The sequence below is a fragment of the Panthera leo genome, chromosome A3, assembly GCF_018350215.1.
Source record: "Panthera leo isolate Ple1 chromosome A3, P.leo_Ple1_pat1.1, whole genome shotgun sequence".
NCBI classification, from domain to species: Eukaryota; Metazoa; Chordata; class Mammalia; order Carnivora; family Felidae; genus Panthera; species Panthera leo.
Window position 1 is genome coordinate 60,648,352 of NC_056681.1, and position 17,283 is coordinate 60,665,634.

The 17,283-nt window shown below is 38.5% G+C and overlaps 1 protein-coding gene across 6 annotated transcripts in view; it reads left to right on the top strand.

Moving 5' to 3' along the window:
• Positions 1 to 10: 10 nt before the first annotated feature.
• The window catches only part of TSGA10 (testis specific 10), a 158,292-nt gene continuing 141,019 nt past the window's right edge, over positions 11 to 17,283 (top strand). For 2 of the 6 annotated variants that reach the window (XM_042932029.1, XM_042932027.1), the window contains exons 1-2: positions 438 to 508; positions 7,242 to 7,370. In XM_042932029.1, coding sequence (XP_042787963.1) covers positions 452 to 508; positions 7,242 to 7,370 — 186 coding nt within the window. In that variant the 5' untranslated portion in view covers positions 438 to 451. Of the gene's footprint in view, positions 245 to 275; positions 364 to 437; positions 509 to 7,241; positions 7,371 to 10,962; positions 11,200 to 17,283 lie in introns of those variants that run through there. The other 4 variants (XM_042932031.1, XM_042932030.1, XM_042932032.1 and 1 more) reach the window with 4 other exon arrangements.

Genomic DNA, 17,283 nt, shown 5'->3' on the forward strand with positions numbered 1-17,283 from the left:
GACTACGATCTGCGTGGCCGTACGCCTGCGCCACGCGGATGGACCAGGAAGAGGCCTCTGCTACGCGGCCTGAAAGGCGGACAGGTGGACGTACGCGTCGCTACGTGCGTGGGTGCGCACGCACGGCTTGTAGTTCCCGCGAGAGGGAGGGTCGAGCCAGGTACGCGTGCGCACGGGAAATAGGGGCACGCGGAAAGGAAGCCGAGCGAAGGCGCCGGGGAGGTGGAGGACGAGCCCCCCTCAGGTACAGAGCGTGAGGGCGGGGCCGACGGAGGCTCCGACCGTCGCTAACCGCCTCCGCCTCCTTCCCTCAGGGTCCCGCCTTCCTCTGCCCCCCACCGGGGCGGGGCCACGTCGATTTAGGTGTGGGAGGGGAGGGGAAAGGGGCGGAGGATGGAGACGGGGAGGGACCTGGATCTCTGGGGCAGGCAAAGGCCCGCCAGTCGTCAGCATGAGCTCCAGCGAGGAAGCTGGGCCGAGAAGCCCAGGGAGGGACTCGGAGCTCCAGGTGGGAGCAGCAGGGATGCGCCGGGTCGGGATAAAGCAGCTCCTGGGCCGAAAGGCCCTGCAACAGGTCGGATGTGACGGGAATTAGGGGCTATGGGTGATCTCCGAGGTGGGTATTCACTGCTTGACCCGCTGTGAGGAACGGTGGAGAGCAGAGTCGCGGTCCAAGGAAGTCCTCCAGGAGCAAACTTTTCCCCTGTTGTCGTTTCTTGGGCTCTTAGCGTTGAGCCGAGTTCCTATGGTGACCGCTTCGCTTCCTGCCACAGCTCTCCACTTGGTAGTTGTGGGGACTGTTCTGTTTAGAAACGCTTGGAGTGGAGCTGAGGAATTTGAAAGTCAGAGATTCGGGGGTTCAATCTGCTCTTCCTGACTCCCGGTGTCTCATTTTTAAGCCTCCTTATAGATTTTGGGAGGTGAAGGGCCGAGATTACGTAGGTATTTGCATGGAAATCTCCAATAATTTCACTGGAAATTATACGCAGGAAAGTCAGAGTGAATTGGGTTTTGTTTGAAAAAATATTTGAGACAAGCTGAGTAACTGTGGCATCTGTGGACCTGATACCTAAATACGTATAGGAATATGTTTTTTTTCTTTAAATAAAGTCAAGCATCATGGCTTTAAGAAAGATTTGCATAGTGACAGAGTCCCAGTGTTTTCCTTCTTCCACTCCAGACCCTTATATCGCAAAATATTCGTTGTTTTAAAATTTCTTTTCTGGTTTTCGGCATTTAAAGAACACTGTTTTTGTTTGTTTGTTTGTTTTGTTTTTTAAACATGGAAGGAGATAAGTAGAAAAATAGTTTATAACTATAAGAAAATAGGTTAGTTATAAACGTAAGTGGAAAGTGTCACATTATTCAAATCTGCTTCCAGGATAAAACTGGTTGTTTGTAGTTTAATTGCTCAATGAACTTAAACCATTCAATTTTAATTAGTGAGAAATAACTAGGAACATATATTAATGAAATATTTATTGTAAACAATAAACTTTGGCATTATTTAATGGCAGCTTCCAAAATATATCTTATTTTGTTTACTGTCTGAAAAAAAAAAATCACTGTTTATTGTCCAGCATATAATCAGATGTAGAGATTCTGTTGGCTCCTTTGCTGTATTCTTTTCAGTTGCTTAGATCAGTTTTGGGTAATTTGCTTTTAGAGTATTCCATATACAGAGGCAATTAGAGAAGTATTATCCATTCTCTTTTCCATCACATATCCCCTTTTCTCCCCAGATGTAGCCACTATCCTGACTTATATGATAATCTCTTTCTTGCGTTTCGTTATAGTTTCTCCATCTTTGTGTATGAACAGACATTCTAGTTTGGCTTGTGTTTGAATTTTATATAAATGGAATTGTAGTAAGTATTCCTTTGTAGTTTGCTTCTTTAGTCAATGTTATGTTTTTTAGATTTATCCATGTTACGTATAGTTTGTTGTTCAGTGCTCCATTTTAAGACTATACCACAATTTATTTACTCTAGTATTAGGGTTTTTACAGTTTTTGGTAACTATGAGCAACACTACTGTGGACTTTTCCTATACATGTCCCTCATGATAATCTTTTAAAGTGAGCTGATTAGTAAGGTAGTTTTGTCTTAATGAATGTGATTAACATCAGTCTGTTATTAATATTTTTTAGTTCAGAAAAGCCTCTTAAAAACAACTCTTTAACTTCTTATGTTTCTTAGAGGTCTTGAGAAATGATACTTCTAAGGCCATTGTTTTATGCTCCTTTAAAAAGACAAGTTATTTCTTTACAGTATAGTCTGGATAGAAGAAAAGTCAGCTTGGGTTTGGATGCAATGACTAGAGAGATTATTTCTTTTTCCTAAGAAAGGTTAAACATTGTGGCTTTACTGTTTTGTTTGAAGTGAATTCCCAAAACATTTATTCATTCATTTTTATAATCAAAATCTATCTCAAAAGTATTCATAAAACTGTGGTTTTCTTCATCCTTCTGTTAGTGAGGCTATTCCTTCCTACTTCAAAATGTTAATGTAAACTTTTGGAGACAACTTTATAAAAAGAAAACAAGTTGAACTTTTGTGGAAACAGATTTCAGAATCCCATATAAAGTACTCCAGTATTTTTAATTTTTCTACCGAAATATTGCGTAGATTTGTTGAGCTTGTAGTATATGCATGATCTTTTGCTCAAGACTGATGATATTTTTTGGCACATGATCTTACCTCCTATTTCATGAAAAATGAAAATTCTTCCAGGCAGGACCTTTTGCACATTTCTATCTGTTCTTACCTAAATCTTCACCTGACCTTGCTTTTCTCTTTCTTGTCTCAAATGACAGTGCACAGACCATTTCTTTGGGTTTACTTTTTTTTTTTTTTTAATGTTTATTCTTTGAAAGAGAGAGCTTGAGAGGGGGAGAGGCAGAGAGAGAGAGGGAGACACAGAATCTGAAGCAGGCTCCAGGCTCTGAGCTGTCAGCACAGAGCCCAACACGTGGCCTGAACCCACAAACCATGAGATCGTGACCTGAGCTGAACTCAGATGGTCAACTGACTGAGCCACCCAGGTGCCCTCTTTGGGTTTACTTTTATTGGGTCAGTGGTCTTCCTTCATTAGTTAACATTAACCATGTTTTAGGTATCTTCACTGTGTTTATGCCGTAGGACTTCTTAAGCTAGAGTGTAAAAGCTTTAGGGAGTTCTTGAACCCCCTGAAGTTGCTTGTAAAATTTTGTATGCGTTTTTATTTTCCTGAGGAGAGGACTCAGGGCTTTTGTTTAATTCTGAAGGGAGTCCTTGATACAAGGAGAATTAAGAAACAAATTCTTCTCTTTTGTAACAACCCTTCAACAACTGTGGTCTTCTAACTTTTGCTCATAGTTTTGGGGGAACATGGAAAATATATTCTAAGTCTTTTTGGGGGAAGTTGAAGTCAAAAGTACTTTTTTGTACTCTTTTTCTCTATATTCCCTTGGCATACATTACATTCCACTGATATGGTGTTAATACTGACTATAATTTCTGATTTATTTTTTCTGGACTTCCCTAGATCCATCTAAAAATTGTAGGTTTTTGTTTTCCATCTTCCTATCCCCAGAATCTAATGTTGGTTCGTTCTTATTCTAGCTATTTATAAATTTGTTTTGTAAGTGAATAAATGTGGTTGTTAAAATCTTAAAATATAAATAGAAACGGTGACAGTAGGGTTAGAAAAAAATGTATTTGAGAGAGGTTTTAGTGAAAAGACTAGTAGGACTTGATGGCCGATAATATATATAGCACTTCTTTTTGCCAGGCAGTGTTCTAAAATGCTTTATCGAACTCATTTAGTCTTCACACCTCTATCACGCAAGTATTATTATCATTCCTGTTTCAGAGATGGGGAAGCCATGGCCAGAGATCTAACTTGCTCATAGGCAGCTAAGAAACAGCACAACTAGCATAATGAACATAAGCAGTCTGATGCTAAAGAACAAGCTCCTAACCACTATGCTGTGATGCTTCCTCATTGAGAATGGTTGTGATTTTAGCTTGAGTGTTTATCGTAACAGTTTGCTGCTTCCAAAGTACTTTCACTTGTATTCTTCAAGATCTGTACAGGAACACAAGTTCCATTTAGATAGAGATTATGGGAGTGTGGAGGATATTCAGTGGTCTGAGGTGGGGAAACTGGCAGGCCAGGCATGGGCATTTCAGATACACTGATTTCTCTCCCTTTTCACTGCCTCCAAAGATAGTGCAGAGAACGTAGCAACTCTAATATGATTGCCCACAATTGTCAGGTAGACTTTTGGCCTCTTGCTACTTTTAATTTCTAGTCTAACCTGATAGGTAATTTTATAGAATCCCTACCTGACTATTTAGTTTACCAAAGAGAAGAAAGAAAGTTCAATTTTATCTGCTTTTGTACACTGCTTCCTTATAGACCTATACAAATTTTTATTGGCACTTTCCTATTATGCAAAGAATTCTGTGCAGGTTGTTAGGACTACAGAGAACTCTAGGACACTGCTTGTTTGTAAGATTCTAGTAATTGTGTGAGGAAGACATATCCAGAAAAATAAATAGCTACACAGATTATTGTATAACCAATACATACAGAAGTCTCAATAAAGAAGTAATCACTCTGGTGCCTGAGTGGCTAGTCGGTTAAGTGTCTGACTTTGCCTCAGGTCATGATCTCATGGTTCATGGGTTCGAGTCCTGCCTTGGGTTCTGTGCTGACAGCTTGGAGCCTGCAGCCTGCTTCAGATTCTGTGTCTCCCTTTCTCTCTCTCTGCCCCTCCCCAACTCACGCTCTGTCTCTCTCTTAAAAATAAGTAAACATTAAAAAAAAAAAAAAAAGAAGTAATCACTATCTGATGGAGAATACTGAGAACACCTACTAGAAAATATGGAATTCAAGCTGTGCCTCAGAAGTGTCTTTCGTTAAATGGAGAAAAGATAGTATGTTTCTATAATGATAATATGAACCTATGTGTAAAGAATGTAGAATAGTTTGTTTTTCATAAAGGGATTCTTGGAGGTATCAATTAGGAGATAAGTTTGGAGAAGTGGGAGGCAACCACATTATGAAGAACTGTGAACGCGTGGCAGGTTTCCACTTCATTTGAAGAGATCCTTGCTATTCAAAGTGTAGTCTCTGTACTAACCAAATAAGGAATTACTGAGCAGCATTTTTAGAAATGCAGTATTTCAAGCCTACCATGGATAAGAAAATTCCTAAATGATTTAGATGTTCAGAAGATTTGAAAAGTACTGTTAATTATAGTGAATAGTCTGAATCTGTTATTCTAAGTCAAATGTTTATAACTAGGAATACATTTTTCAACAGAAACTATGTAAGCAATGGTACTTGGGATTTTGGCTTAATCTATAAAATCTTAAATGATTTATAAATTAGAATTAGTCTGTGAGGGATGTCTTGGTGGCTCAGTTGGTTAAGCATCCGACTCTTGATTTCAGCAGTGTCATGGTCTTGGAGTTGTGAGATTGAGCCCTATATCGGGCTCCATGGTGGGCATGGAGCCTGCTTAAGATTCTCTCTCTCTCTGCCCCCCTCTCCCCTCCAAAAAAAAAAAAAAAAAAAAAGAAAAGAAATACTCTGTGAGATCTAATGCTGAAATTCCAGGTGAGGCAGTAACTGTTGGAATGAAGAACAGAAAAGTAGATTTATGTCTAGTTTAGGGAAAGGAAAAAAGGAAAATAAGCCTGTCAGACTGCTAAGTGCTGGATTGCACAGGGTGTAACACAAGGTCAGGGACTGGGGGATCCTGATCCTGCATTTTCCCAAACACTAGATTTTGGACAATAGCATCTGTGTGGCCGGGAGAGATCTAGGATGCTTGTGGCAAATTCTTTCTTCCTTAACATAATGTTAGCTTTGGTTCAGGGAAAGAAAAAATTTCTTTCCTAAATTACACAGTTTCTGAGATACATTCTCATGTAAAAAAATCACATTGTGATGGTACATGGGTGGCTCAGTAGGTTGAGCTTCCAACTCTTGATTCAGATCAGGTCATGATCCCAGGTTCATGGGATCAAGCCCCTTGTCAGGCTCCAAGCTGAGTGTGGAGTCTGCTTGGGATTCTCTCTCTCCCTCTCCCTCCCTCCCTCTCTTTCCCCCTGCTCCTCTCCTCTGCTGGCGCATACATGTTATCTCTCTCTTAAAAACAAACAAACAAACAAAAAAAAACACAGTGTGGAGTAGTATGTACAGTATACTAAAGTGAAAAATATTTTAACACGTTATTTTGCACTTGGGCAAATATATATGTAGGAAAAATTCCTAGAAGTAGAATTATCTGTGCAGAAGCTACGTGCATTTATAGTGTTGCTAGATTTTACATAATTGTTCTCGAGAAATATTGTGTCAATTTAACCCACCACCAGTGATGTATAAGAATGTTAAATTATAGGGGCGCCTGGGTGGCTCAGTCAGTTGGGCATCGATTTCGGCTCAGGGCATGATCTCATGGTTCGTGGGTTCGAGCCCTGCGTTGGGCTCTATGCTGACAGCTCAGAGCCTGGAGTCTGCTTCAGATTCTCTGTCTCCCTCTCTTTCTGTCCTTCCCCGGCTCAGCCCTGTCTCTGTCTCTCTCTCTCTCAAAAATAAACAAACATTAAAAAAAAAGTTACATTATATATCCAACTGTTTGATCTTCGCCAATATGAGATTAAAAAATGGTATCTCAGTGTTGTTTTAATTTGTATCCTTCTAAATGGTGAGATTGAGTATCTTTTAACCTATTTAAGAGCCATTACTGTGAAATATCCATAGTCTTCATCAACTTTTAGAGTATTTTCTGTTTTTATTTATAAGAATCATTTCTGTATTAGGGAAGTTAGCTCTTTGTGATATGTGTAGCAAAGCTTTTTATTAATATACAAAAGCAGCAACGAATATGTAGCTAGTAGCTATTATATTGGACAACACAGGCCTAAAGGTAGACTACATAATTTGTTGCTGACCTGTATTTCCTTAGAACAATGATTACCAAATGGATAGGATGGGGTATGTCTTTTTTGAAAAGCATGTGTAATATTGTAGTTTTATATTTGGAAAACACAAAAAGTTTATCACATGAAATTTTAAGAAAGTAAAGCTTGATGAAAATCCTCTTAGCTGGTGGGACAAGGTTAAAAACAATTGCAAATGTATCTAAAAATATTGTTAATTTCCAAAAATCATTAATTGTTGTAAGAAATCACAAAACTGTTTTAAACTAAAAAAATCTCTGCATCATTCTCATTTTTTCCCACTAGGTTACCACCAAAGAACATGATTTTGGTCTAGGGGCTCCATTTTCTGAACCTGAAAAATACCAGAATACTCTCCAGCTAGAGCAAGAAGTGAGAAATCAAGACCAATTCATCTCTGCACTGAAATTACAGGTTATATTTAATTTCTGTATTTCCCTGAATTAATTTGGGATGGAGGCCTATTTTAAAACAAGAAGATGGAGAATAAATACTAATTCAGTGCTCATTGACATCTTCTGAGTCTAAAATCATTCCATTTCTATCTTAAGCATTTTGATACATGCAGATTCAGATACATATAATGAGTGCAAACTATGTGGCAAGTGTTGTATCCAGTACTTTTAAGTACATAATGTTACTTAATCATTTCCAACCTTGTGAAATAATGATGTTATTTCCATTTTAAAGACATGGAAGCTGAGGTTCCAAGAGATTAGAGAATTAAGATATTTGAGTAATGAGTGACAGAGCTAAGTAGGATTTGTTTGAGTTTCCAAGTTAGCTAGGATTTGAACCCAGTTCTCTGTATTGTCTGTTCACCTGGTGCGTGATGTGCCGTATGGCTACTAATGAAGGCTATTAAAAGAAACTTCCTCTTTTAGGAAAATGGAGTAGACTTACTTTGCCCTATTTCTCCCACCAAGTACAGCTAAAAATGCTGAGCGTTTTGTTATAAAACAAATATAAGGACATCCTGAAAGGTGGGAAGGAGGAGGAAGACTGGCTAGGGACCTCAGCACACATTAAGTGACACATTGGTGAATTCCTGGGTTTTTCTTTTGCTCCATATATCTCAAAGTGCTGGAAAAACTGGCATCTAGAAATAGCAATGGATGCAGACAAAAACAGTTCTCAGAAGAGCCATTCTTCCAGACAAAAGAACTAGGAAGGCAGCAGCCTCGCAATATGGTTTTTTTTTCCTTTGTCCTAGGTTTTTTTTTTTTTTTTTTCCCCAAATTTATTTAGTTATTTTGAGGGAGAGAGAGAGTGTGAGCCAGGCAGGGACAGAGAGAGAGGGAGAGAGCGAGAGAGAGAGAGAATATCCCAAGCAGGCTCCACACTGTCCTGCAGAGCCTGATGTGGGGCTTGATTCCATGACCTTGAGATCATGACTTGAGCTGAAGTCAGATGCTTGACCTACTGAGCCAACCAGTGCCCCTCTGTCCTAGGTTTTTATAATTTATGTATTTTTTTAATTTGGAAGCAATATCAAACTTATATAAAAGTCACAAGTACAGAACAAAGACTATCATCCCTCAAACCATTTGAGAGTAAGTTGCAGACCTGCTGTCCTGATCTCTCTAAAATATGAGTGGGTATTTCCTATAAATAAGAACACTTTCCTACAAGATCACAGTACAATCTAGTAAAATCAGGAAATGAATTTCAATACATAGCTGCCAGCTAAGCCTCTGGCTTAGTTTTTGCCAATTGTTCCATAATGTCCTCAGTTACAAAAAGATCTAGTCCAGCATTGCACATTGCATTTAATTATCATGTCCATTTATCTCCTTCATTCTGGAACAGTTCCCCATTCTTCCTTGATGTTCATGACTATGACACTTTAAAGAACACAGGTGAGGGACGCCTGGGTGGCTCAGTCGGTTGAGCGTCTGACTTCAGCTCAGGTCATGATCTCGCGGTTTGTGAGTTCGAGTCCCGTGTCAGGCTCTGTGCTGACAGCTTGGAGCCTGGAGCCTGCTTTGGATTCTGTGTCTGTCTGTCTGTCTGTCTGTCTCTCTCTCTCTCTCTCTCTCTCTCTGCCCTTCCCCTACTTGTGCTCTGTCTCTCAAAAATACGTATATGTTAAAAAAAAAAAAATTAACACAAGTGAATTATTTTGTAGAATGGCCATTGATTTGGGTTTGTCATGATTATGTTAATGAACCTTTGGCTGTGTGGTAGCCTTCAAATTGGCCCCACCTCATGTTACTCCCATTCTTATGCGGTCTTTTCACACATTGTACCATAACTGATCTTTGTGACCAAGAGCATAGAGCAGAAGTGATTAAGTTATAGAGTGATCTCTTGGATCATTTGCTCTGAAGGAAGCAAACATCCACGATGTGAGTAGCCCTGTGAACAGGCCAGCATGGCAAGGTACTGAATCATCTAGCCAGTAACCAGTGAGAAACAGGCCTGCAAACTGTGTTGGGTGAGCTTGGGAGTGGATTCTCCAGTCCCAGTTAAACCTTGCCATGGTGACTGTCACCCTGGCTGACTCTTCTGACCTTGTGAGAGACCTTAAACCAGAATTAGCAAATTAAGCCACTCCCAGATCCCTCACCCCTGGAAACTGTGACATAATAAATGTTGGCTTAAGGTACAACATGAATACAGACAGGAATAGTACAGAAATGATGGTGGGTTCTTTTCATTGCATCCCATCAAGTAGCACACAATTTCAATTTGTTCTATTACTAATGATCTTTATTCGGATCTTTCGATTAAAGCGATATCTTCTGGGTTTTTCCCTGGTGAAGTTGCTTTTTTTCTCTCTTTTAATTATTTTTTAATTTTTGTATTGAAGTACAGTTGACATCCAGTGTTAAATTAGTTTCAGGTGTACAGTGTAGTGATTTGACAGCTCTATATATTATGCTATCCTCACCCCAAGAGTAGTTGCCATCTATTACCATACGATGCTGTTACGATACCATTGACTATCCCCATGACTTATTCATTCCATAACTGGAAACCTATATATCCCCCACTCCCCTTCACTCATTTTTCCATTCCCTCCCCCACCATTTTGTTCTTTGTATTTATAGGTTTGTTTCTAATGCAGACTACTCTTAGGCAATACCTGCCCACTCAAATACCACGAAAAACACTCTATAGCCCCACTCCTGCCAGCAAAGGTTGAGTTAAGAGCCTAGACTTCCACTTTTGCCATGCTGTAACAAGGAGTCCTGGTCATGCCTCATGCCCCAGTCCCCAACCCTCCATTGCACCAGCGTGCTATCAAAGAGGAATGCTGGCTGGGGAGCCAAGACTTTAGTGCCCACCAGGCAGTAAGTGCATCCTCCAACCCCATAAAGTCAGCAAAGACCGTGTGGGGCACCTAGATATCCACCCTCACTCAGAGTAAGAAGTGTCCCCTTTTTGCTAAGGTGGTGTCAGAGGAGACGTAATGCAGAGTCAGGACTTTTGCCACCTCTTAGCATTAACCAGTTCACTCACCCGCAGTGGTGGTGGAGGACACATGGGAACAGTAACAAGTTGCCTCTGTTCTTCCTCACTGTGGTGGTATCAGCAGGGGCCTGCCTGGTGGGGACCCTGAACTCCCATCCCTGCCTAGAGTAACAAGGAGAGTGCCCTCTCCAGGTGTCAAGAGAGGCCTAGTAGAGAAATTGGACTTCACCTAAACCTAGCAGTAAGAAGGTAGTGTCCCACCTTTTTAGCTAGAACTAAAATACCAGGAAGTGTGACAGGAAGCCTACCATAACACAAGAGCAGATCTCAATGAAAAAAATCACTTCTTGGAGTGCCTGGCTGGCTCAGTTGGGTAAGCATCTGACTCTTGATTTAGGTTCACATCATGACCTCACAGTTTGTGAGTTCAAGCCTTGCATGGGGCTCTTTGCTGACAGTGCAGAAACTGCTTGGAATTCTCTGTCTCTCTCCCCCTCTGTCTTTGCCCCTACCTCACTTGTGCTCTCTCTCTCTCAAAATAAATAAATAAATTTTAAAAATATTAAAAAAAATTACCTTTTATCTCAAGAATCAGGAATATCTCAACCTCAGTGAGAAAAGACAACCAAGAGATGCCAACACAAAGATGAATTAGATACTACAATTATCTCACACAGATATTAAATCAGTTGTCATATAAATGCTCCAACAGGAATTCTGAGCATGTTTGAAATAAATAAAAAATAGAAAATCTCATCTAAGAAATAAAGGATATAAAGAAGAACCAAGTGGAAATTTTGGAATCAACCAAGATATTCTTCAAAAGGTGAATAGATAAGCAAATTGTGGTATATCTGTACAATGGAATATTAGTCGTTGATAAAAAGAAATGAGCTATCAAGCCACAAAAAGCCATGAAGGAACCTTGAAAGCAAATTGCTAGGTGAAGAAAGCCAACTGAAAAGGTTACATACTTTTATGATTCCAACTATATGACCTGAAAAAGACAAAACATAGAGACATTAGAAAGATCACTGGTTGCCGGGGATTTGGTGGAAAGGAGAGTCGGAGGGGTAAATGGAGGACATGTATTTTTCAAGTAGTGAAACTATTCTATATGATATAGTAATGGTAGGTACATGTTATTATGCATTTGTCAAAACCCATAGAATCTACAACCCAAAGAGTAAATCCTAATATAAACTTTGACTTTAATTAAATGTGTCAATGTTGTCATTAATTGTAACAAATGTACTGTACAAATACAAGATTTAAATAAGGTGGGAAACTGTGTGTGGAGTGGGGAGAAGGGGTATATGGGAACTCTGTACTTCCTGATCAATTTTTCTGTAAACCTAAAACTGCTCTAAAGAAAAAAATAAAGTCTATTAAAAAATGCATAGGAGAAGTTATATCTAAATCATGCATTTGATACGGATTAATAATTGAGAATATACAAAGAACTCTACAACAATAAAAAAAAAAAAAACAATTCAAAAGTGAGCAAAGGACCTGAATAGTCATTTTTGAATAGACATTTTTCCAAAGACCTACAAATGGCAAGAAAGCACATGAGGGGCACCTGGGTGACTGTTGGTTGAACGTCTGACTTTGGCTTAGGTCATGATCTCACGGTTCGTGAGTTCGAGCCCCGCATCGGGCTTGCTGCTGTCACCACAGAGCCTGCTTTGGATCCAGAGACTGATCATGTTCATGGATTGGAAGCCTAAACATAATAAAAATGTCAGTTTTCTCCAAATTGATATACGGGTTTAGTGCAATTCCCATCAAAACCCCAGCAAAAACAGCTTTGAAAAAGAATAATAAAGTGGAAAGAGTCATTCTCTTTTGGTTTCAAAACTTTGTATATATCTACAGTAATTAAGACTGTATGGTGGGGGGGATAGACACAGATCAATGATACAGAATAGTGAATCCAGAAATAGCCTTATGCAAGTACAGCCAAAAGGTTTTTGACAGAAGTGCAAGTGCAGTTTGATGGAAGAAAGATAATCTTTTCAATAAAAGATGCTGGAACAATTGGATATCTTTTAGGGAAGAAAATGAACCTAAGCCTAAACTTCACACCATATATAAAAATTAATTCAAAATGGATCATAGATTTAAATGTAAAACACAAAACTATGAAACTTTTATAGGGTAACAGAAAACCTTCAGGGCTTTGGGCTTGGTGAAGAGTTCTTAGTGTGACACCAAAAGCGTGATTCATAAAAGAAAAATTGATACTCAGACTTCACCAAAATTTAAATACTTTACTTTGTGAAAGACCCTGTTAACAGGATGAAAAAAAACGATAACCCATACTTCTTTTTAAAAAAATTTTTTTTAATGTTTATTTTTGAGAGAGCGAGAGACAGCACAAGTAGGGGAGGGGCAGAGAGAGAGAGAGAGAGAGAGAGAGAGAGACGCAGAATCTGAAGCAGGCTTCAGGCTCTGAGCTGTCAGCACAGAGCCTGGTGCAGGGCTCAAACCCACAAACCGCGAGATCATGACCTGAGCCGAAGTCGGACGCTTAACCGACTGAACCATCCAGGTGCCCCTACAAACCATATTTCTGCCAGAAGAATCATATGTAGGGTACATGAAGAATTCTTAAAACTCAGCAGTAAAAAGCAACAATTCAATTAGAAAATGAGCAAAAGACATGAAGAGGTATTTCACGGAAGGATATATGTTGAGCACATGAAAATGTTCAACCTTTCCAAACATCAGGGAAATGCAAATTAAGTCCAAGATAAAATAACAATGCACACCTATAAGAACAGTTAAAAATAGTGACAATACCCAATGCTGGCAAGGATGAGGAGAAACCAGATAGTTCTGGGTATTCCACAGACATGAAAACTTATGTCCACTCAAAAACTTGTATATGACGGTTCATAGCAGCATTGTTTGTGAAAGACTGGAAACAATTACAATTTCCCTTAATAGGTAAGTGACTAAGCAAACTGTGGTAATCTATACCATGAAATATTACTCAGCAACAAAAAAGATTGAACTATTGGTCCATATAACTTGGATAGATCTCAACGACATTGTGTTGTGTGAAAAAGCTAATGACGAGAGATCACATACTATGATCTTTATCACATGATTTTATTTATATAACATTCCTGAAAAGAGAATTATAGAGATTAGTGGTTGCTAAGAGTTAAGGATGGGCAGGGTAGTGGATGTGACTGTAAAGGGGTGTCAGTAGGGCAATCTGTGGTGATGGAATAATTCTGTATCTTATTGAGATGCTGACTACAGCAGTCTATACATGGGATAAAATGGAATAGAAAACAATATGCACATATCATATCAATGTCAAATCTCTGAGTGTGATATTGTGCTATAATTGTTTAAGATGTAACTATTGGGGAAAGTGGGTCAAGGGTATAGGAGACCTCTCTGTACTCTTTACAACTTCCTGTGAATCTTTACTTATTTCAAAATAAATAGTTAAAAAAATTTTTTTAATGTTTATTTACTTTTGAGAGAGAGAGAGAGACAGCATGAGTGGGGGAGGGGCAGAGAGAGAGAGAGAGAGAGAGAGAGACACACACACACACACACACAATCTGAAGCAGGCTCCAGGCTCTGAGCTATTAGCCCAGAGCCAGATGCAGGGCTCAAGCCCATGAGCTGTGAGACCATGACCTGAGCTAAAGTCGGACATGTAACTGACTGAGCCACCCAGGTGCCCCCCAAAAGTTTTTTTTAAGTTATTTTTTGATTACCTGTTATCAACCAGAAATTTTACTTGAACTTTTGTACCTGACTACACCCTACAAATTGTAGGTATTCTCTCCGTTTAGCAGATGAAAGTTAAGAGGCTTCCATTATTTTTTCTGAAGTCAGATGTATCTCTTAGGATCAAGAAAATAAGGTAAATTGCCCAGGGTTAAGTAACTGGTAAAGAACTACAACAGGATTTGAACCTGTCTGCCTAATTGCAAAGCCTATATCCTTTCTCCTACTTGAAACTATCTCTTCTAAAGTACTTGTGTCTTAGAATTGAGTGAAAGTAGGGCTTGATGTTAAAGGTGAGAGGAATGAGTGTTTATTTATTTATAATGTATTTGTTTTTATTTAAAGATAATTTGAGCATTATATGCTAGATATATAATAAATGATAAATGAGAGGTGTGTTGATACAGAAGTTGGAGACAATCACTTAAAATTGTTTTTTAATGTTTATTTAAGGAGGGGGGAAGGGGCAAAGAGGGAGACACAGAAGCTGAGGCAAGCTCCAGGCTCTGAGCTGTCAGCACAGAGCCTGACTCGAGGCTCGAACCACAAACCACGAGATCGTGACTTGAGCCAAAATCAGACACTTTAACTGACTGAGCCACCCAGGCTTCCCTAGAATAGAGACTATCACTTTAAAGTTGCTTAGAATTTAGTGGGACAGGGAGGTAAACACATAATATACATTATAAAATACTAAGATTAAACTGTGTAAGAGGCTTTATGGATCACAGAAGGAGAATTATTTAACCTGGGATAGTGGAAGGTTAGCAAACATTTTTAGTGTGCTCTTATTGCTCAGAAATATGACACTGTAGAAGCCATGAACAAAGACAAAAATATATATAAATAGATAAATTGAAGTTTATCTGTTTGTTTATCCCACATCCTATGGGTTTTTTTTTTTTTTTTAATTTTATTTTGAGAGAGAGAGGGGAGGGGAGGGGAAGACAGAGAATCCCAAGCAGGCTCCTCACTGATAGTGCAAAGCCTGACTAGGGGCCTGAACCCACAAACTGTGTGATAATGACCTGAGCTGAAATCAAGAGTCAGACGCTTAACCAACTGAGCCACCCAGGCACCCCCCACATCCTATAGTTTAAAAAATGATACAAGTAATGAAAATAGCTTAGGTAATAAGAACAGGGGAAAATAAACTTAGTGAAAGCATGAGACAGGAATAGCAAACAGGAGATCATTGTACACAGGTTCTGTGCTAGTTACTAGAGATGGGTTGCAGATTGTTTTAAAAATTCCTTGAGACAAGGGCAAAAAGGAAATTTTAGTTAAATAATTCACTGTCCCAAGGATAAGAACAAACCAGGTATCCAAGAGAAGCATGTTTTCCTGAAATTGAGACATGAGCCAAGTTTTCTTTGAGAATTCTTATAAAGAGGGTTGTAGGACATAATATATAACATCTTCAATAACTTAGTAAAGTTTTTAAAATGAGTCTAGCATCCTGGAACTTAGATACATAGGGTTGGTGGAAAGTTAAACTGGAGAGGTCAGTAGGGTTGGCATCGCAACATTTTTTAAATCTTACTCTTAGTGTGATAAAGCACCATAAGGTTACAGGAGTTAACTCCAATTTGCACTTTCAAGGAATTTTTAGCTGTATATGGTAAAACGCCAAAAAGAGAAGAAAGTAGGAGGTATTGCTGAAATTCAGGCCAGTTGTGATAAAAGACTCAACTAAGGAAATAAGTGCATATACAGTTTCTGTTTTTGGTTTTTCTTTTTTTTTTAATTTTTCAAAATTTTTCTTGTTTCCTGGATTTGATAATTTAAATTCTTTACTTCTATTTTTTAAAATTATTTATTTTTAAATTTACATCCAAGTTAGTTAGCATATAGTGCAACAATGATTTCAGGAGTATATAAATTCTTTACCTCTAAATCTCTCAAGTTAGCATGGCTTACAAAATGTCAAAGGAAGAGTTGAATTTATTGTGCTTCTTGGTATGTATTTATTGGGTATAATAAATGTCTTGGTAATATATTTAGCTAAATACAATTCATGACCTTTAGGGTATTTATATAGTGACAAATTATAGATAAAGTTTGTATTTGTATTTTTATTTTTTTAAAAATTTCTTAATGTTTTTATTTATTTTTGAGACAGAGAGAGACAGAGCATGAGCAAGGGAGGGGCAGAGAGAGAGGGAAACACAGAATCTGAAGCAGGCTCCAGGCTCTGAGCTGTCAGCACAGAGCCTGACGCGATGCTCGAACTCACAGACTGTGAGATCATGACCTGAGCTGGTCAGACACTTAACTGACTGAGCCACCCAGGCTCCCCAAGTTTGTATTTTTAAAGAAAACTTTGTTGCTTCTGATGGTTTGAAAAGAGTGATATCTATAGTTATTTGAAATGGGCAAGGTTGGAAGTTAGAACTAAGGATACCACTGGATGAGGGATTTAGCAATTTTTGATGCTCCTCAAAGACTGAGTCTGTTTTTCCTTCTGTCTTTTTACATTTTTTATAGGTACCAACATGGTGCCATGAATATAATAGGTGCTCAGTAAATGTTTAAGTACACAGTGAGAGAAATGGAAAAGGACCTTTGTGCCATCCTTAATAGATATTTGTTATAGTACTTAACATATTCTTTTTGTGTTTTTTCAAGTAAACAAATTCCGAGAGGGCAGGTACCTAACCTATTTTTGTATCTATGGGATTTAACATAGTTCCTGATATATAATCATGTTCAATGGGTCTAATATATATTTCTTCCTTTAAAGGCATTTGGATACCTTCGTGATAGAAAAGGCCATTTTCTTCATCCGTTGGTTTAATAGTGGGCTGGGAAGAAAAGCTGTGGTCCTCCACGTTAGTTAGCAAATACTTGACCGATTTGGTATTTAGCTTAGTCAAGTAAGTTATTAATATGTTCAAAAGAACCTCTTTTGAAGAGTTAACGTATTTTGGTAACAATAATTAGAAATATAATTGATGATATGAGTTATTAAAATTAAATAATTTCAAGAGTGTGGTTTCTTTTATACAGATATAAATATTTGGCCAGTCTTCTAATAGTTTGGTTAAGAAATCAATAGTAATTAGGTTTTTTATTAACTATAAATTATCTTGTAAGATGTAGCTATAAACCTTTAAATTTTCATTTAATATATTTTTTCAGATAGGTATTATAT